Raw genomic sequence first — 14,530 nt, 5'->3', positions numbered from 1 at the left:
TACATTTCTACCTCGTGCACCTCGTGCACACACACACAGTTCTTCAGTCCTTATTTGAATTTCAGAGTGTATTGACACGTCATACTACGCGTTAGTTAGATACAAAGAAAAGTGAAAAATAATAAAAAATTAATATTCAATGTGAAAACTTCAAATGGAATTATATTAATACAATAAAATAAAGTGATAAATATTATTTGCATAGTTATAAAAAAAAAGAAGAAAGAAACAAAGTCTTAGTCAAGTGTCAACACAAGAAGATCTAATTCTGTACTGTCGTCCGAAAAAAATTATTGTAGTCTATTGTTTTGAGTGAATGTCATAAGAGTACATACACGTCAAAATAATAGGCTATGTTTTCTATTTCGGAAGGCAGTACACATAATCATTTACTGTATATTAAGGTAAGGATTTTGTAATAATTTGTAAATATAAAGTGATAAGTCTGTTCGTTATAACTTAATTATTCTTATTTTGCCTTTTGGTAATTTCAATTTTAAACGCACAGATTTTATACTGTGAATAATTCGGCAAGCTCCATACTTTGTTTTTAATTATGTTTATTTTTTATTTTTTTATATCGTTCCAAAATTACAAAGTATCGGGTGTGTTTTATCGATAAGTCTTACCTAAAAATATTGAATCCCTGTGTTCGAAAAGAATTTCCGTGCATTTTTTTACGTCGTTCAGAACGGCTCGGCTCCACATTAGGTTAAAGTGAGTTTTTACAGTAATAATATGATTTAACGGTCTATTTCCTTAAATTAAACTTAAAAACCATATGTTACCAAATATACACACATCCGCAGCCGTATTTCTAGATTCGGCTCCGCGTTTTTTTTGCGTTGAAACTCGGTTTTAAATGTACGCTCATATTAAACCTGATTATCAAGCTGTTTTTAAACAAATTTACTTACAATTTTGCTTAGACTCTTATATATTCGCATTCTGATAATTCAGTTCTGACATTAATGTCCGTATTTTTTTTACATTTTAACAACAAATTTTTATGTGACCTAATTATCCGATTGGTCTGATTTTTGGTTTACTGATGTTTGAATGTACAATAATATAAGCGAAGCGGCAAGTACGCATTTTTTATTTTTTTCCATCACCCTTTAATTGAAATTCAAATTTATTTTTGGATATTTAGTATTTACTTTCATTTGATGTCCAACTTATTTACTCTAGAACCTCGAGCAAGAGACCATCCACGCATAAAGACACAAGACAAGTATGATTTGAGTAATGTTTTTGGCTTCGCTACTTATTGATTATTCATCCTTGTTAAATTAAATAACAATACTGCCAAAAAAAAAATATATCAATAAACAGTTTTTTGGGTTTTATTACAACATTTATTTTATAATGGTAATGATACAGATATTTAAAAAACACAAAATTATTTCATTAAATTATTTGTTTTACTTTACTTCTACTTTATTTCTTTCCAACATAATTAATATGATAAACATATTTACAAGAATTATTTCACTTTTCCAGTTCCTTGGTTGCTGTCTTCTTGGTAACTTTTACCTGCCTATCCCAAAATGCTTGGGACTTCTTGGGGACTAGCTTGTTCATCTTCAAGAACATGATGGCGTGGATGGTTTCTTTCTCTAGGTTATACCGCCTCGATGAGTAAACTAATTTGAGGTGTGAGAAAATTCTCTCACACCTCGCATTAGAAACAGGTAAGTTGTTGAAGTTGGTCATCAAACTGACAAGTCCAGGTGGATAACATATCTTCTCTGCAACATGTTCATACCTGGCAGTAAGCATCCTGTGGGTTGCGGTCATTGCTCCTTGTTTGTACAGTTTCTGGCGTTCTTCAACATCGAAATCCTTGGACTTAGATTTTTTGACTTTCGCAATTTCCTCCTTTATCTTAGCGACTTCACGTTGGTAACCGTATGTCAAGGCATGCAACTTGGATTCTTCTATGTTACTCCAATCCTTCAGCCCAGCTTTCAGGTGTTTCTTCATGACGTCCAGGGGATCCTTCTGTTTGTCACGTTGTTCTTTCTTTTTCTTCTTGGCTGCTGCTTGAGCCTGAATTTCTTTGAACTCTTGTTGTTTGTTCCAAAACATCTTTTGGATGGGTGTCATCATGCCTGTAATACATAAATATAATTAATAAAAATGATAATTGAATTATTTAACTAATGTTATTATTATTATCTATTTTAATTAATATTGTATATCTTTACCTGTGGGAGGTGCAGTTTCTGGAGATTCGTACTCGTCAGCTTCGGAATCCTCATTGTCGGCATCCGCATTAGCTCTACGCAGGTCGGCCTCTTCATCTGCCTTTTCTTCAGGACTTAGGTTGGCTCTCAGTGAGATTCGGTGTAGCCGTTCACCCAACAACCTACAATTTTTGGGTGCTTGTTGTAAAATTGTTTTTGCTTCATCCTGTGTCACCGTATAGCTTTGTGTGCCACTCGCAATCATTTCCAAATGACTGCGTGACAGGGGGTGTAGGTAGAGACAGACTTGCCATCCTGCATTAGTACGGACAATCTTGTTAACTCTCAGGTGAAGGAACTTGAATACACGTCTAGCGAATAAGTTGCCAGGCATACTTGTCCGTAGGGTAAAGAACACCGTATCCAGCATGGTGAACATCTGGACGATTGTGGCCTCATGGGCTTGTGCAGGAATTGTCAGCATGGTATCCACACACTCCAACACTTCCAGGACTTCTCTGAGGGCAAGAACCTGGTCAGGTGTTGGCCACAGATTGTCAAACTTCTTGTTGACTAAAATAAAAATTAAAAATTAAAAATTAATTCTATTGATATATACAGTTCTAATTTTTAATTAAGGGAACGAGAGAAGAAATAATTTATTTAGTTTAAATTTTAATAAACTTCTATTTGTTACCTTTCTCTTTTGTTTAATTAAGGGACAGAGAGAAATTTAAATTGGTAATTTTGTTAGTTTTAAATTGTTGTTAAAATTATAATTAACTTTTTTGGGTTTACCTTTCTGATCCTGCACGGATTTTTTCACCTTCTGAAGTAGTGGTTTGTTGTCAAACAACTCTAAGAACCGCTTTATCATGTTCATTCTGGAGCTCCATCTCGTCTCCACGTATCTGGTAAGCATACGTTGTCCACTCTCTACCAAAATGCGACGCAGCTTCTTGTTATTCATAATTTTACTGACCAGCTTTGCCAGGTTAATTATGGTTCTGTTGTACCCCTTCCCTTTCTAAAAAAATATAATATTTGTTAATTTTCACGTTTTTGTATAATTTATTATTTAACTTTTTAAGTTACTGTATAAGTTATTTAGTTGGTTCTATTAATCATTTAATTAATTTACTTACAACTTTGGCAGCCTGCTTCAACGCCAACTCCACTTGGTGGTTGAGGCAAACACCTCCCACTATAAGTCCACATTTCTGCTCATCACATTTCATTGTTCTTTGGATGTTCTCTTCTATTAGTTTCCCGAAATTTGTGATTGCTGAAAAGAAATAATTTAATAAATTAATATAATTTAGTTAAATGCATTTCGTGAAACTACCCCTGTAAATCATTAAATGTAATTCATTGAATTTTTTGGGAATGAATTTAATTTAACTTTACTTACCCTCTCTTTGTTGTGGATCTTTGATGGCGATGGACCTGTAGAAAATCGCACTTGATATGCCGCCATCGCCGCCATCGCCTTGTCTTGTTCCTGCCAGGGTTTCTTCATCTCCATCCTGACCCTCACCTTCGGCTTCTACAACACCATCCTCAACCTCATCTAAATCTTCTATAAACAAATCCAACGGGATTTCATCTTCACTATCAGCCTCAGGTGTGTCTTCCTTATCACTATCATCATCACTGACTCCCTCATGGTTCATGAAACTTGTATACTCTGTGGGGGTTTTCCCGTGCTCTTCATTGAGTATCTTGACGGACTAAAGAATGAAAAATAAATTAATGATTTACTTTCTAATGGTATTGTTTTATAATATTAATTCTCGTATTCATTCAAATATTCATCTAAAAAAACTGGTTTTATCTTACAATTGTACATTTTACATCCGCGGAAAGCCATTTAAAATACGATGCGAGAAAAAACTATTAAATAGTTATGATTTTATAATTATAATTTATAATTTTTCATTACCTTTACACAGTTGGCAGCCGAGTCGGATGTGGAGCTGAGAAGTTGATAATGCTCAAGCCCAAACCTTTTCAACAGTTCTTCGAAATATTCGTAGATGCTGCGGCCGGAAGCATCGGGTTTAGGCATCTAAACATAAGTAATTAATCAAATTATCATTTAGGTATTTGTGGTCATTCTAAATTTCTAAGAATTAATTTTAAACTTATACCTGTTCACAGGCGAGCAACAATTCTTTGGGACCGTCTGCATCGGTATAGTTTGCAGTTACTGAAAAATTAGTAATTCTTTTATATTATTCATTCATAATAGTTTACTTTACTTTATTTAATTCAGGTTATGTAGCTGCTGCAGTTGTAATTGCATTAATAAATAATAATAGTTTATTTATTTTATTTAGGTTACCTGCAATGAAGTCGGTGTGGTGAACATTGCCGAAGTCGAAGGAAAGGTGCACACCTGCGGAAACAAAGATAATATTGATTATTTAAAATAATTAAATATTAACATTTTTTCCGCAGGTGTGCACCTTTCCTTCGATTTCGGCAATGTACACACCCGCGGAAGTGAAGATAATTTAAATTAATTATTTGTTATTTCTTTCAGATTTTGAAATTATTTAGTAATGTTTTAGTTTATAAATTATAATACTTAATAGTTAATAGTTATTAATACCTTTATTTTCTAAAATCTTCTTGAAGGATTCCATGTAATACTTGTGCTGCCCCTGCAGCCAGTTATGAAGCTGTTTGCTGGTGGGTGCATCCTGCTTCTTGCCTTTCTCAAGTAAACCGACCTGCTTGGCGACGATATGGTCAAAGGCATTGGCATCCGTATCCTTAAAGCGAATTTTTTAAAGTTAGTATGTTTTTCAACCTATTTTTAAAAAATACACTATTCTAACTGACATGAAGATATATTTCGATTTTAGCAATCATTTTCAATTAATTTTGTTTAAAAAAATATAGGTATGAGACATTAGATAACAGCAAATATGATCAAAAATATTAAACATACATTTACCTTAAAGCGAAGGAAACTTTCATTATTAACCAGTTTTCCTGTTATGTGGCGCAGCGCTTCTAGGGCAGTGACGTATATTTTGACTTCATGGATAACTTCAGCATCTGCCTGGGCCTGTTGAAACTTCCTCTGAAAGCTGGCCAGGTTCACTCCCTTCCTATACTCTCGGTAAACATCTCTGTGGTCATTGATCCAGTGATGGCGAAACCTCCTAAACAGGTAAGCAATTAATATTATTTTTTTTTAGCAAAGCTACTCTATAATTCACCTTGTCCGTCAGTATATATTTTTAATCAATGTTTATGAATACTTAATACATCGTGTTATTTTATGTCAACTTAATATTATTACCTAAGAAGGTTAGTTTCTTGATTTATAAAATCTTTCCTTCCATCTGGATCTGTGGGGCATTCTTTCACGTGGTATGTGCCATCCCAGGTATGGAAGTTACAGTATTTGCACCCCCGCCCCCACGGGGTCTTATTCTGACCCTTTCCAGGGTAGTTGGGGATCATGTAAGCATGATCTTCAAGCACTTTAACCAAGTAGACATAAACCTGAAGTAATTTTAATTTTATTAAACATTTTATTTAATAATCTCACACCTGTAACTCTTTTTTTAGTTGTGTTCCTTTCTTGACTTTTAGTTTTGCTTTCAAAAAGTGTCACTTTTGCCCCCCCCCCCCCCCTCTACATTTTATTATTATTTTTAGTATTTATGTTTGTACCTTATCACCATTACTATATGTTATCCTCTTCCCATCAAGGCGGTCATAGAGCGAGTGTGTGTCCCCTTGTACTGTACCCACGCAGTCTAGGTAATCAATAGAACAGTTAATTTAATATATTATAGGTAAAGTAAAACAAACTAGTATTCTAGAAATTTATGTATTTACGGTTGAGATTGTATGGTTATTAATTATAAATATAATATAATGTATTTTATTTAAGTACAGACAAATAGACATCCTGTCAATTAAATTTTTAATGTTACTACCTATGTTATTGATATTAATTATACTAATTTAAGCTTACCTCTGATGAACATATGTTCCGTACTGTCACTGTTCATCTTGGGTTTATTCTTGGATCCTTTTTGTCGGCCACCTCTCCCTTTTGGCTTTTCTCCAGCTGGGGATGACTGTGCTGAAGAAGGTGTGTCTCCAGCTGGTGTTGTAGGTGTGGCTGCGGCTTTAGGTTTGGCTGCGGCTTTAGGTGTGGCTGTTGTACTTGTACGGCCACCTCTCCCTTTTGGCTTTTCTCCAGCTGGGGATGACTGTGCTGAAGAAGGTGTGTCTCCAGCTGCGGCTTTAGGTGTGGCTGTTGTACTTGTAGGTGATGGAGACGGCGGCGGCGTTACGTTGAGTGGGCGCATTGGTGATGTATCTGGTGTTGTTTGTGAAGCTGGTTGTGGGCTTGCTGGTTTTGACCTTAAAATAATTAATTAATATTATTTTTCCCTTGCCCTCTGGACAAAATATAAAAATTATTTGGCTACTTGTTTTTTTTACCTCGATTGGGGAGAAGGTTTGGGGGGTGAAGTTGGATTTTCAGGTTCTGGGCTGTCAGGTTTTGACCTTAAAAAAATAGCCTATTATTTTAATTATTAATTAATATTATTTTTCCCTTGCCCTCTGGACAAAATATAAAAATTATTTGGCTACTTGTTTTTTTTACCTCGATTGGGGAGAAGGTTTGGGGGGTGAAGTTGGATTTTCAGGTTCTGGGCTGTCAGGTTTTGACCTTAAAAAAATAGCCTATTATTTTAATTATTAATTAATATTATTTTTCCCTTGCCCTCTGGACAAAATAAAAAAAAATTATTTGGCTACTTGTTTTTTTTACCTCGATTGTGGAGAAGACTCTGTTCTTCTTTTCTTGACCCTTGGAGGTGAACACAACTTTGTTATTATTCGCTTCCGTTCACGTTGTGGATCAGCTATTTTTGAAGTGACTGGAGTGCAACTGAAATTAAATAAATAAATAAATTTTCAATTTCTCTGGTTCTTTTTAGAACCCACCAAATTTACCAAATTTGGGATTATATTCTAAAAAAAAATGGCCTCTCTTGGTGTGTAGAGCACCGAGAGTTGCTGAACATGGAAGGAATGCGCCCCGGAGGATGGATGGAGGACCCAACCTAACCTGACCAAAAGTAAGTAAGGATATTTTTTTAACATTTACCTACCCTAAGATAAAAAGTTACTGTAAAAATACAATACTTTTCATAATCCCATTTATTATAATTTTATTAGGGGTATGCATTTGAGCTTAATAGTAAATAAAAAGTAAAAATACGACGAAACCCACTAATTTTATAAGGGGTAGTTTCACGAAATGCATTTGAGCTTAATAAATAAAAAGTTACTGTAAAAATCCCATTTCTATACTTTTTTTAGCATGGGTAGATGCACTTCGTGAAACTACCCCTTTTAGTTTTTTTATAACATTATTAAATATAAAATGAAAATATTATTATTACCTAATGTTATCACTGGGGGTTATTTTTTTTGTGGGGGTCCCCAACCCCTCCTTCTCCTCCAACATTACCGACCCTGGAGTGCAACTGAAAATTAAATAAATAAATAACATTTACCTACCCTAAGATAAAAAGTTACTACTTTTCATAATCCCATTTATTATAATTTTATTAGGGGTATGCATTTGAGCTTAATAGTAAATAAAAAGTAAAAATACGACGAAACCCACTAATTTTATAAGGGGTAGTTTCACGAAATGCATTTGAGCTTAATAAATAAACTTCGTGAAACTACCCCTTTTAGTTTTTTTATAACATTATTAAATATAAAATGAAAATATTATTATTACCTAATGTTATCACTGGGGGTTATTTTTTTGGGGGGGGACCCCAAACCCTCCTTTTCCTCCAACATATCAAGGTCAACCTCATCCAAAACATCGGGTATGCTTGCATCGGGGATCGTCTTACGTTCACGCAAACTACGAGTACGCGTAACTGAAGAGTCAGGCATAGCTTGGACAACCTCACTGTCATCATCGTCACCTACTATAACTTTATTAGAGTCAGGCTCAGCCATTCTCTAACGATGTTGTAACTGAACTAAAACTAAAAAAAAAGATTAATATTAATTATGACTTTATGACTTTAAGCCTAAGGTGGTGAGAAAGAATGGCCAGGTTACCGCTTACATTGGATGATTGGGGGAAGAAAAGGGTTAACAACTTAACAGTAACTCCACCCATAATTTTATTTTTTGGAATAGTAAGGGATAAAATAAACACACATAAAAGAAAGTGTGGGGGGGGGGGGGGTATAACTAATCCAATTACTACGAAGTACGAGGGAAATCATGGGATGTGTTGGAAAATATTTATATGACATGTAAGACTAAGAATTCTCCTAATTTCCCCTTGAGGAGGGGGGAGGATTTGATGCTTAATCTGCAGAAGGGGTAATTTAACACTTAATTTACCCTCCGTAAAAGATTAAAGATTAAAAGATTAAAGATTATTTGAAACCTGCCCCACCCCCCTTTTTCAACACTTCTTATTTGAATATAATTATATGTAATCTTTTTTTCTCCACCCATCATAACGTAATGGTTAGGAGGAGGGGGGGGGGGGGGGAACCAACAAGATTTAATTTGGATTTAATACGATGAAATTTTAGTAAATAAATTAGCCGTTAGAGGCTGGATATTTCAAATTGTTTTTCAATTTATACTTAAGTTTCATCATTCATTGGTAAGAAAAGTTAAAAATTATATTTCAAGTTTTAGAAACCTATTTTTAAGAAAAGTTACATTTGAGATGAATAGAATTAAAAAAGTATTCGGTAATGTAGACAAACAAAATTGCTTCATAGTTACATATTGGAAGTTACATAACATTCAAGGATTACCATTGACATTGTCAGCTTTGAGGTCACTTTATGAAGGCTTTTTGGCCAATTATAGAATAGATGGATGATAATGATATGATGAATATCTGTATCATTTCATATCTTTTAAAAACAAAGTTTTATACCAACGTTTTCTTTTTGGTTTGCTCAACAATTTTGGGGAATTTTGGGACTTGGTTGCTTCATTAAGTTGAGTGTAAAAACGTTTCAACTATGAATTGTTATTTACAAAAGGGGTAATTTTGTGCATCATCATTGGGAGTGTACATCAATTTATCGGCCATTATAATATAAGGTTATAATTTATAAAGGTGTCATATATATAAACCTTTCTTAAAAGTTAAAAAAAAACTCTCTCCCGTCACCCAGCATTAGTGGAAAATTTTTATAAAGGAAAATTTAAATAAATAAAGGGGGGTTATAATAAAGGTGTCGTCATATATATATTATGGAAAATTTTTATAAAGGAAAATTTAAATAAATAAAGGGATTATTCTTTGTATTTTTTTGGGGGGGGGGGGGGGTTATATTCAAAATCAAGTTCAACCCTTTCTTTTCATATATTCTATGTATAATAAAGGTGTCGTCATATATATATTATGGAAAATTTTTATAAAGGAAAATTTAAATAAATAAAGGGATTATTCTTTGTATTTTTTTTTGGGGGGGGGGGGGTTATATTCAAAATCAAGTTCAACCCTTTCTTTTCATATAGCAACCCTCCTTAAAAGGGGAGGGGGGGGAGACTAGAGTAAAATAAACAGCCCATTGCCCTTCCCTTTATTTTGGGGGGGGGGGACTATAAAGGTGTTAACTGTTACTTACATGTAAAACCCTTTTCCCCCACCCATATATGTTTGGATATTGACCTCTCGGATGCCACTTATTTTAAAGGGTATGTAAAGATAAAATTTTTTCATGCTATTAGACTATTAGTATTAACAAATTAAAAATCTTAACATTTTCTAAATAATAAATATCGAAGATTGATTTTACGGCATTAGGTTGGTTTATTCGAAGATTGATTTTACGGCATTAGGTTGGTTTATAAAGATAATTTACATTTTACAAATTTGTAATTTAAAGTTAAATAGTAGGTTGGCGACGAACGAGAGATGGGCCAGCCAACTTCAAGTTACTTGGATACTAAGGGGAGAAGAAACGGCGGCGCAACCGCCGAAAACTGCCGAGAAAAGGCAAAATAAATTTCAGCGGCTTATCGGAAGGTAATGAGGAAATTACATTTTTGCATACAACCCCTTTATTTTAATGGCTTTCTCTACCTTTTGACCGCCTTTCTCTTTGTTTTAATGCGTAATTAGTTTTTATATACGCATAAAATAAACTTATAAACTTAATTATTTTTTAATATTTGATTTTGCAGTGTTTTTATACGTATATTGTGAACGTTTTGATGAAATTGAATTGAAATTGAAATTAATTATATCTGCATTTGCATTATGAAAAATAAAATACTAATTATTAAATTATTATTTCAGTATAAATATCCGAACGATCAACGAATAATGAAATCTAGAGTACCCAGCAGCACGAAACGAAGGAGCCAGCGAATACTTGAACGACGTCAAGGTATAATATATATTGAATTCTATTTATTTTTAGTTATTTATTTATTAGGATGTAGTTACGTACGATTTAGAAAGCGAAGCAACTCTATAATCATTACCAGAATGTCCGTAAATCCATAACCATAACCATACCTTTTTAAAAGCGAAGCTTTTCTATAATTATGGTCGGTCCGTCCGATTTAGAAAGCGTAGCAACTCTATAATCATTACCAGAATGTCCGTACGTCCATTTTAAACATGTTGATTTTTCGTCCGAGATAGTTAGCTTTTATTCGTTAATTTAGGCATGTTAGAATTGTCCTATCGATTTCAAACTTTGCATGATGTAGTTACGTACGATTTAGAAAGCGAAGCAACTCTATAAGCATTACCAGAATGTCCGTACGTCCCTTTTAAACATGTTGATTTTTCTACTTTTATAACAACAAAATTTTATGTGATCTAATTATCCGTTTGATCTGGTTTTTGGTATATTGATTCCTTGGACAACAAAGAATAATATTATAAGCGAAGCAACTCTATAATTAAGTCCTAGAAATGTAAGTATGACCATAAACATTATCCTGTATGAAGCAGTTTTCCAACAAATTTACTTAAAATTTTGCTTCGACTCTATACATTTATAATTTATTAAGGTGTCGCTGTTCCTCTTCCTGTTCCTGTTGAGGCCCCCCTCCGAGATGATCCGGTTGTGGCTGCTATTGCACCCCAGCCTGATGACCAGCGTCGAGTTCGACGACAACGACGCCGTAATGCTGCAAGACAATTAGGTAGGTATTATATATAATACGTTTGTCCAGTAACCTTACTCTAAAATAATAAATTCACCTTTTGGAATTAATTTAATTAATTAATTGCGTTGAGATATTTTATGGTTTGGAAAAAATAACCATTTATTTTAAATTAATAGTAAATATCATACAGAATTGCTTACATGATTATTATAAAACAAGGATGAAAACATCCATAAAAGAGAAGCTCCAAAAAATGCGTCAAAAAATCTAAGCTGGATCTTTAATTAAAATGTATTTTTTTTGGCTTTTATGGAACTAATTGTAATCTACAGAAGGGAAAATCACTGGGGATGTACATCGATCTATCGACCACCCTCCTGAGAGATTTTAATTTTAATTTTGATTTAATTTATTAAGGTCAACAGGTTATCCAACAGATGGGGAACAATAATAATGTCAATGTTCCCCATCAACCACCACAACCGGACCATCCTCAAGAGCCGGACCACCCTCAACAGCAGGACGACCCTCCAGAGCCCCTTCCCGCCGACAACAATCCACCTCCCCCACCCCCGCCACAGCAAGAACGTCAACCTCAACGTGTGCAACCTATTTTCAATTTGACAATAGGTGCGCACGCCACAGTAAATATCAACAATAATCAATTTCAATTCTATTGATTATTGTTGATATTTACTGTTAATTTATTGTTATTTTGTGTTGTTATCCCCCCCCCCCCCCCCCGACTAAATGACTGGATTAGGTTAGGCTAGGTTAGGTTATATGGCTAGGGGGCCGAGCGCCCGCGGTTATTTTTATTGGTGGGGGGGGGGGGGGGGGGATAAAAATTGTAAAAATCTATTTTGTATTTTGTATATACTATTTTTGATATATTTACTTTATTTACTAGAATTCCAATTATCCCCCCCCCCCCCCCCCCGACTAAATGACTGGATTAGGTTAGGCTAGGTTAGGTTATATGGCTAGGGGGCCGAGCGCCCGCGGTTATTTTTATTGGTGGGGGGGATATTTTCAAATTTTGTATATACTATTTTTGATATATTTATAATACTTTATTTACTAAATTTGCAGATTTTTTAAAGGGGTAGTTTCACGAAATGCATTTAAACTTAATTTAGTGAACCGCATATTTTATCCTGGTTAAATGGTTAAACTACATTTATATGGCATATATTTGAAAAAATTTCAATTTTCTACCACATAGTTTTTAAAATGTCAAGACTTGAAAATCGTCTTTTTAAATTGCATATATCACAAAAAAGACAATTTTAAGGTCTTGATATTTTAAAAACTACGTGGTAGAAAATTGAATTCATTTCAAATATATGCCATATAAATGTAGTTTACCCATTTAACCAGGATAAAATATGCGGTTCACTAAATTAAGTTCAAATGCATTTCGTGAAACTACCCCTTTTCTTTAGTTTTAATATTTTCATTTAATTTTTTTTTCAATTTCATTGTTTCATTTTTTAGTAGCAAATCTACTTTATATTTCTAAATGTAAATATGTCTGTCTGTCTGTCTGTTTTTTTTTCGTTTTTCAATTTCATTGTTTCATTTTCATTTTGTATTTCATAAATTCATTCATTTCATTTCATATTCATATTCGTGATACAAATAAATGTGATAAGAAACTCGAAATAATACACTTTTTTATTCATTCTTATGGTCGGTCCGTCCGATTTAGAAAGCGTAGCAACTCTATAATCATTACCAGAATGTCCGTACGTCCATTTTAAACATGTTGATTTTTCGTCCGAGATAGTTAGCTTTTATTCGTTAACGATGCAAGAAATAGCTATCTATTGATAATTTTAAATACGTGGAACGCTTACCTAACCTACCTAAGTTTTATCAAATAACTATATCAAACGTCTCTCTTCCTTCCTTGGATACAAACGGCTGCGCCCCTAGCATTTAGAGGCTCTATATTCGAACCTACCTACCTACCTACCTAAGTATATCAAATAACTATATCAAACGTCTCTCGAGTCTCTTCCTTGGATACAAACGGCTGCGCCCCTAGCATTTAGAGGCTCTATATTCGAAGGGATATGAAAGGGCAGAAAAATAGCCTAAAACCATCTAAGGACCTATACGAAGCTGTACTGTAAAGGAGAACCATATAGGTTCAGTGGTTAGCGAGATCCTTAGCTACAGACAAACAGAGCTTACTTCATTATAAGTTTCCTAGCGGCTACGCCCCTAGAGGCCTCTAGTGGCACTTTAAATGTTTTTGTTTGTTAAAGTTAATACTATAGCTATTGATAATTTTAAATTTATGTCTTCAATTCAAAGTTAAAATAAGTACACAAATAAAACCATCTAAGGACCTATACGAAGCTGTACTGTAAAGGAGAACCATATAGGTTCAGTGGTTAGCGAGATCCTTAGCTACAGACAAACAGAGCTTACTTCTTTATAAGTTTACTAGCGGCTACGCCCCTAGAGGCCTCTAGTGGCACTTTAAATGTTTTTGTTTGTTAAAGTTAATACTATAGCTATTGATAATTTTAAATTTATGTCTTCAATTCAAAGTTAAAATAAGTACACAAATAAAACCATCTAAGGACCTATACGAAGCTGTACTGTAAAGGAGAACCATATAGGTTCAGTGGTTAGCGAGATCCTTAGCTACAGACAAACAGAGCTTACTTCTTCAATTATAATTCAAATTATAGAGCAGCATCGCAATTACAAATTAAATTAAATAAAAATAAGAAAATTATTTTTCATAGTTTTATTATTATAGCATATATATGTCAAGTTATGTTATTTATGTGGAATCTAACTAAATATTCACAGGAATGCGATCTCATTCTCAACTCAATCGATAATGATCACTGACTCATCAGAGTCATCACCTTCACCTTCGCTCGCGCCACCTTCGTGTTCCAGAACTTCCAGGATGGCGTCAATATCTCCATCATCGGAAGATGGATTTACATCGCCGGAGATATCGGGATATTCGTCACCTTCGCTCGCGCCACCTTCGTGTTCCAGAACTTCCAGGATGGCGTCAATATCTCCATCATCGGAAGATGGATTTACATCGCCGGAGATATCGGGATATTCGTCTTCATCTGATAGATCTACTGTGCCATCTAATCCTATCGCACGGTCATAGACAGCTAACGCCTGGATAACGT

At 34.2% G+C, this 14,530-nt stretch overlaps 4 protein-coding genes across 4 annotated transcripts; 1 reads left to right on the top strand and 3 right to left on the bottom strand.

Moving 5' to 3' along the window:
* Nucleotides 1–559: 559 nt before the first annotated feature.
* Nucleotides 560–4,331, bottom strand: LOC145334571 (uncharacterized). The gene is made up of 6 exons (XM_080180065.1): nucleotides 4,132–4,331; nucleotides 3,601–3,919; nucleotides 3,335–3,474; nucleotides 2,988–3,216; nucleotides 2,211–2,762; nucleotides 560–2,114 (listed from the first exon to the last, which is right to left on the bottom strand). The coding sequence occupies exons 1-6, from the start codon at nucleotides 4,255–4,257 to the stop codon at nucleotides 1,492–1,494; spliced, it is 1,989 nt and encodes a 662-aa protein (XP_080036191.1). The 5' UTR covers nucleotides 4,258–4,331; the 3' UTR covers nucleotides 560–1,491.
* A 2-nt stretch (nucleotides 4,332–4,333) lies between these two features.
* LOC145334572 (uncharacterized) lies at nucleotides 4,334–6,539 on the bottom strand. Its single transcript, XM_080180066.1, has 7 exons — nucleotides 6,187–6,539; nucleotides 5,880–5,965; nucleotides 5,503–5,708; nucleotides 5,152–5,362; nucleotides 4,804–4,966; nucleotides 4,534–4,587; nucleotides 4,334–4,398 (listed from the first exon to the last, which is right to left on the bottom strand). The coding sequence occupies exons 1-7, from the start codon at nucleotides 6,524–6,526 to the stop codon at nucleotides 4,334–4,336; spliced, it is 1,125 nt and encodes a 374-aa protein (XP_080036192.1). The 5' UTR covers nucleotides 6,527–6,539.
* A 271-nt stretch (nucleotides 6,540–6,810) lies between these two features.
* On the bottom strand, nucleotides 6,811–9,535 carry LOC145334574 (uncharacterized). The gene is made up of 4 exons (XM_080180068.1): nucleotides 7,981–9,535; nucleotides 7,634–7,717; nucleotides 6,997–7,116; nucleotides 6,811–6,894 (listed from the first exon to the last, which is right to left on the bottom strand). The coding sequence occupies exons 1-4, from the start codon at nucleotides 8,208–8,210 to the stop codon at nucleotides 6,825–6,827; spliced, it is 504 nt and encodes a 167-aa protein (XP_080036194.1). The 5' UTR covers nucleotides 8,211–9,535; the 3' UTR covers nucleotides 6,811–6,824.
* Nucleotides 9,536–9,722: 187 nt separating this feature from the next.
* LOC145333690 (uncharacterized) lies at nucleotides 9,723–12,179 on the top strand. Its single transcript, XM_080178901.1, has 4 exons — nucleotides 9,723–10,260; nucleotides 10,534–10,624; nucleotides 11,259–11,393; nucleotides 11,775–12,179. The coding sequence occupies exons 2-4, from the start codon at nucleotides 10,561–10,563 to the stop codon at nucleotides 12,035–12,037; spliced, it is 462 nt and encodes a 153-aa protein (XP_080035027.1). The 5' UTR covers nucleotides 9,723–10,260; nucleotides 10,534–10,560; the 3' UTR covers nucleotides 12,038–12,179.
* Nucleotides 12,180–14,530: the final 2,351 nt, after the last annotated feature.

This window comes from Acartia tonsa, chromosome 12 (assembly GCF_053477335.1).
Source record: "Acartia tonsa isolate MP-2025a chromosome 12, ASM5347733v1, whole genome shotgun sequence".
Classification (NCBI taxonomy): Eukaryota; Metazoa; Arthropoda; class Copepoda; order Calanoida; family Acartiidae; genus Acartia; species Acartia tonsa.
The sequence above is the reverse complement of the archived record's forward strand: the minus strand, read 5'-3'. Positions and strand labels throughout refer to the sequence as shown.

What these genes read in the sequence shown, in the direction of transcription:
- LOC145334571 (XM_080180065.1), bottom strand. Translation starts at nt 4,257, where the DNA reads ATGCCTAAACCCGATGCTTCCGGCCGCAGCATCTACGAATATTTCGAA. An exon ending in TGAAGCAGGCTGCCAAAGTT is followed by an intron (nt 3,217 to 3,334) that starts GTAAGTAAATTA and finishes ATATTTTTTTAG; the next exon opens with AAAGGGAAGGGGTACAACAG. An exon ending in ATCCGTGCAGGATCAGAAAG is followed by an intron (nt 2,763 to 2,987) that starts GTAAACCCAAAA and finishes TTTTTATTTTAG; the next exon opens with TCAACAAGAAGTTTGACAAT.
- LOC145334572 (XM_080180066.1), bottom strand. Translation starts at nt 6,526, where the DNA reads ATGCGCCCACTCAACGTAACGCCGCCGCCGTCTCCATCACCTACAAGT. An exon ending in CAAGAAACTAACCTTCTTAG is followed by an intron (nt 5,363 to 5,502) that starts GTAATAATATTA and finishes TTACCTGTTTAG; the next exon opens with GAGGTTTCGCCATCACTGGA. An exon ending in GAAGATTTTAGAAAATAAAG is followed by an intron (nt 4,588 to 4,803) that starts GTATTAATAACT and finishes TTGTTTCCGCAG; the next exon opens with GTGTGCACCTTTCCTTCGAC.
- LOC145334574 (XM_080180068.1), bottom strand. Translation starts at nt 8,210, where the DNA reads ATGGCTGAGCCTGACTCTAATAAAGTTATAGTAGGTGACGATGATGAC. An exon ending in ACCCCCAGTGATAACATTAG is followed by an intron (nt 7,117 to 7,633) that starts GTAATAATAATA and finishes ATTTAATTTCAG; the next exon opens with TTGCACTCCAGTCACTTCAA. An exon ending in GAGTCTTCTCCACAATCGAG is followed by an intron (nt 6,895 to 6,996) that starts GTAAAAAAAACA and finishes TATTTTTTTAAG; the next exon opens with GTCAAAACCTGACAGCCCAG.
- LOC145333690 (XM_080178901.1), top strand. Translation starts at nt 10,561, where the DNA reads ATGAAATCTAGAGTACCCAGCAGCACGAAACGAAGGAGCCAGCGAATA. An exon ending in AATACTTGAACGACGTCAAG is followed by an intron (nt 10,625 to 11,258) that starts GTATAATATATA and finishes TAATTTATTAAG; the next exon opens with GTGTCGCTGTTCCTCTTCCT. An exon ending in TAATGCTGCAAGACAATTAG is followed by an intron (nt 11,394 to 11,774) that starts GTAGGTATTATA and finishes TAATTTATTAAG; the next exon opens with GTCAACAGGTTATCCAACAG.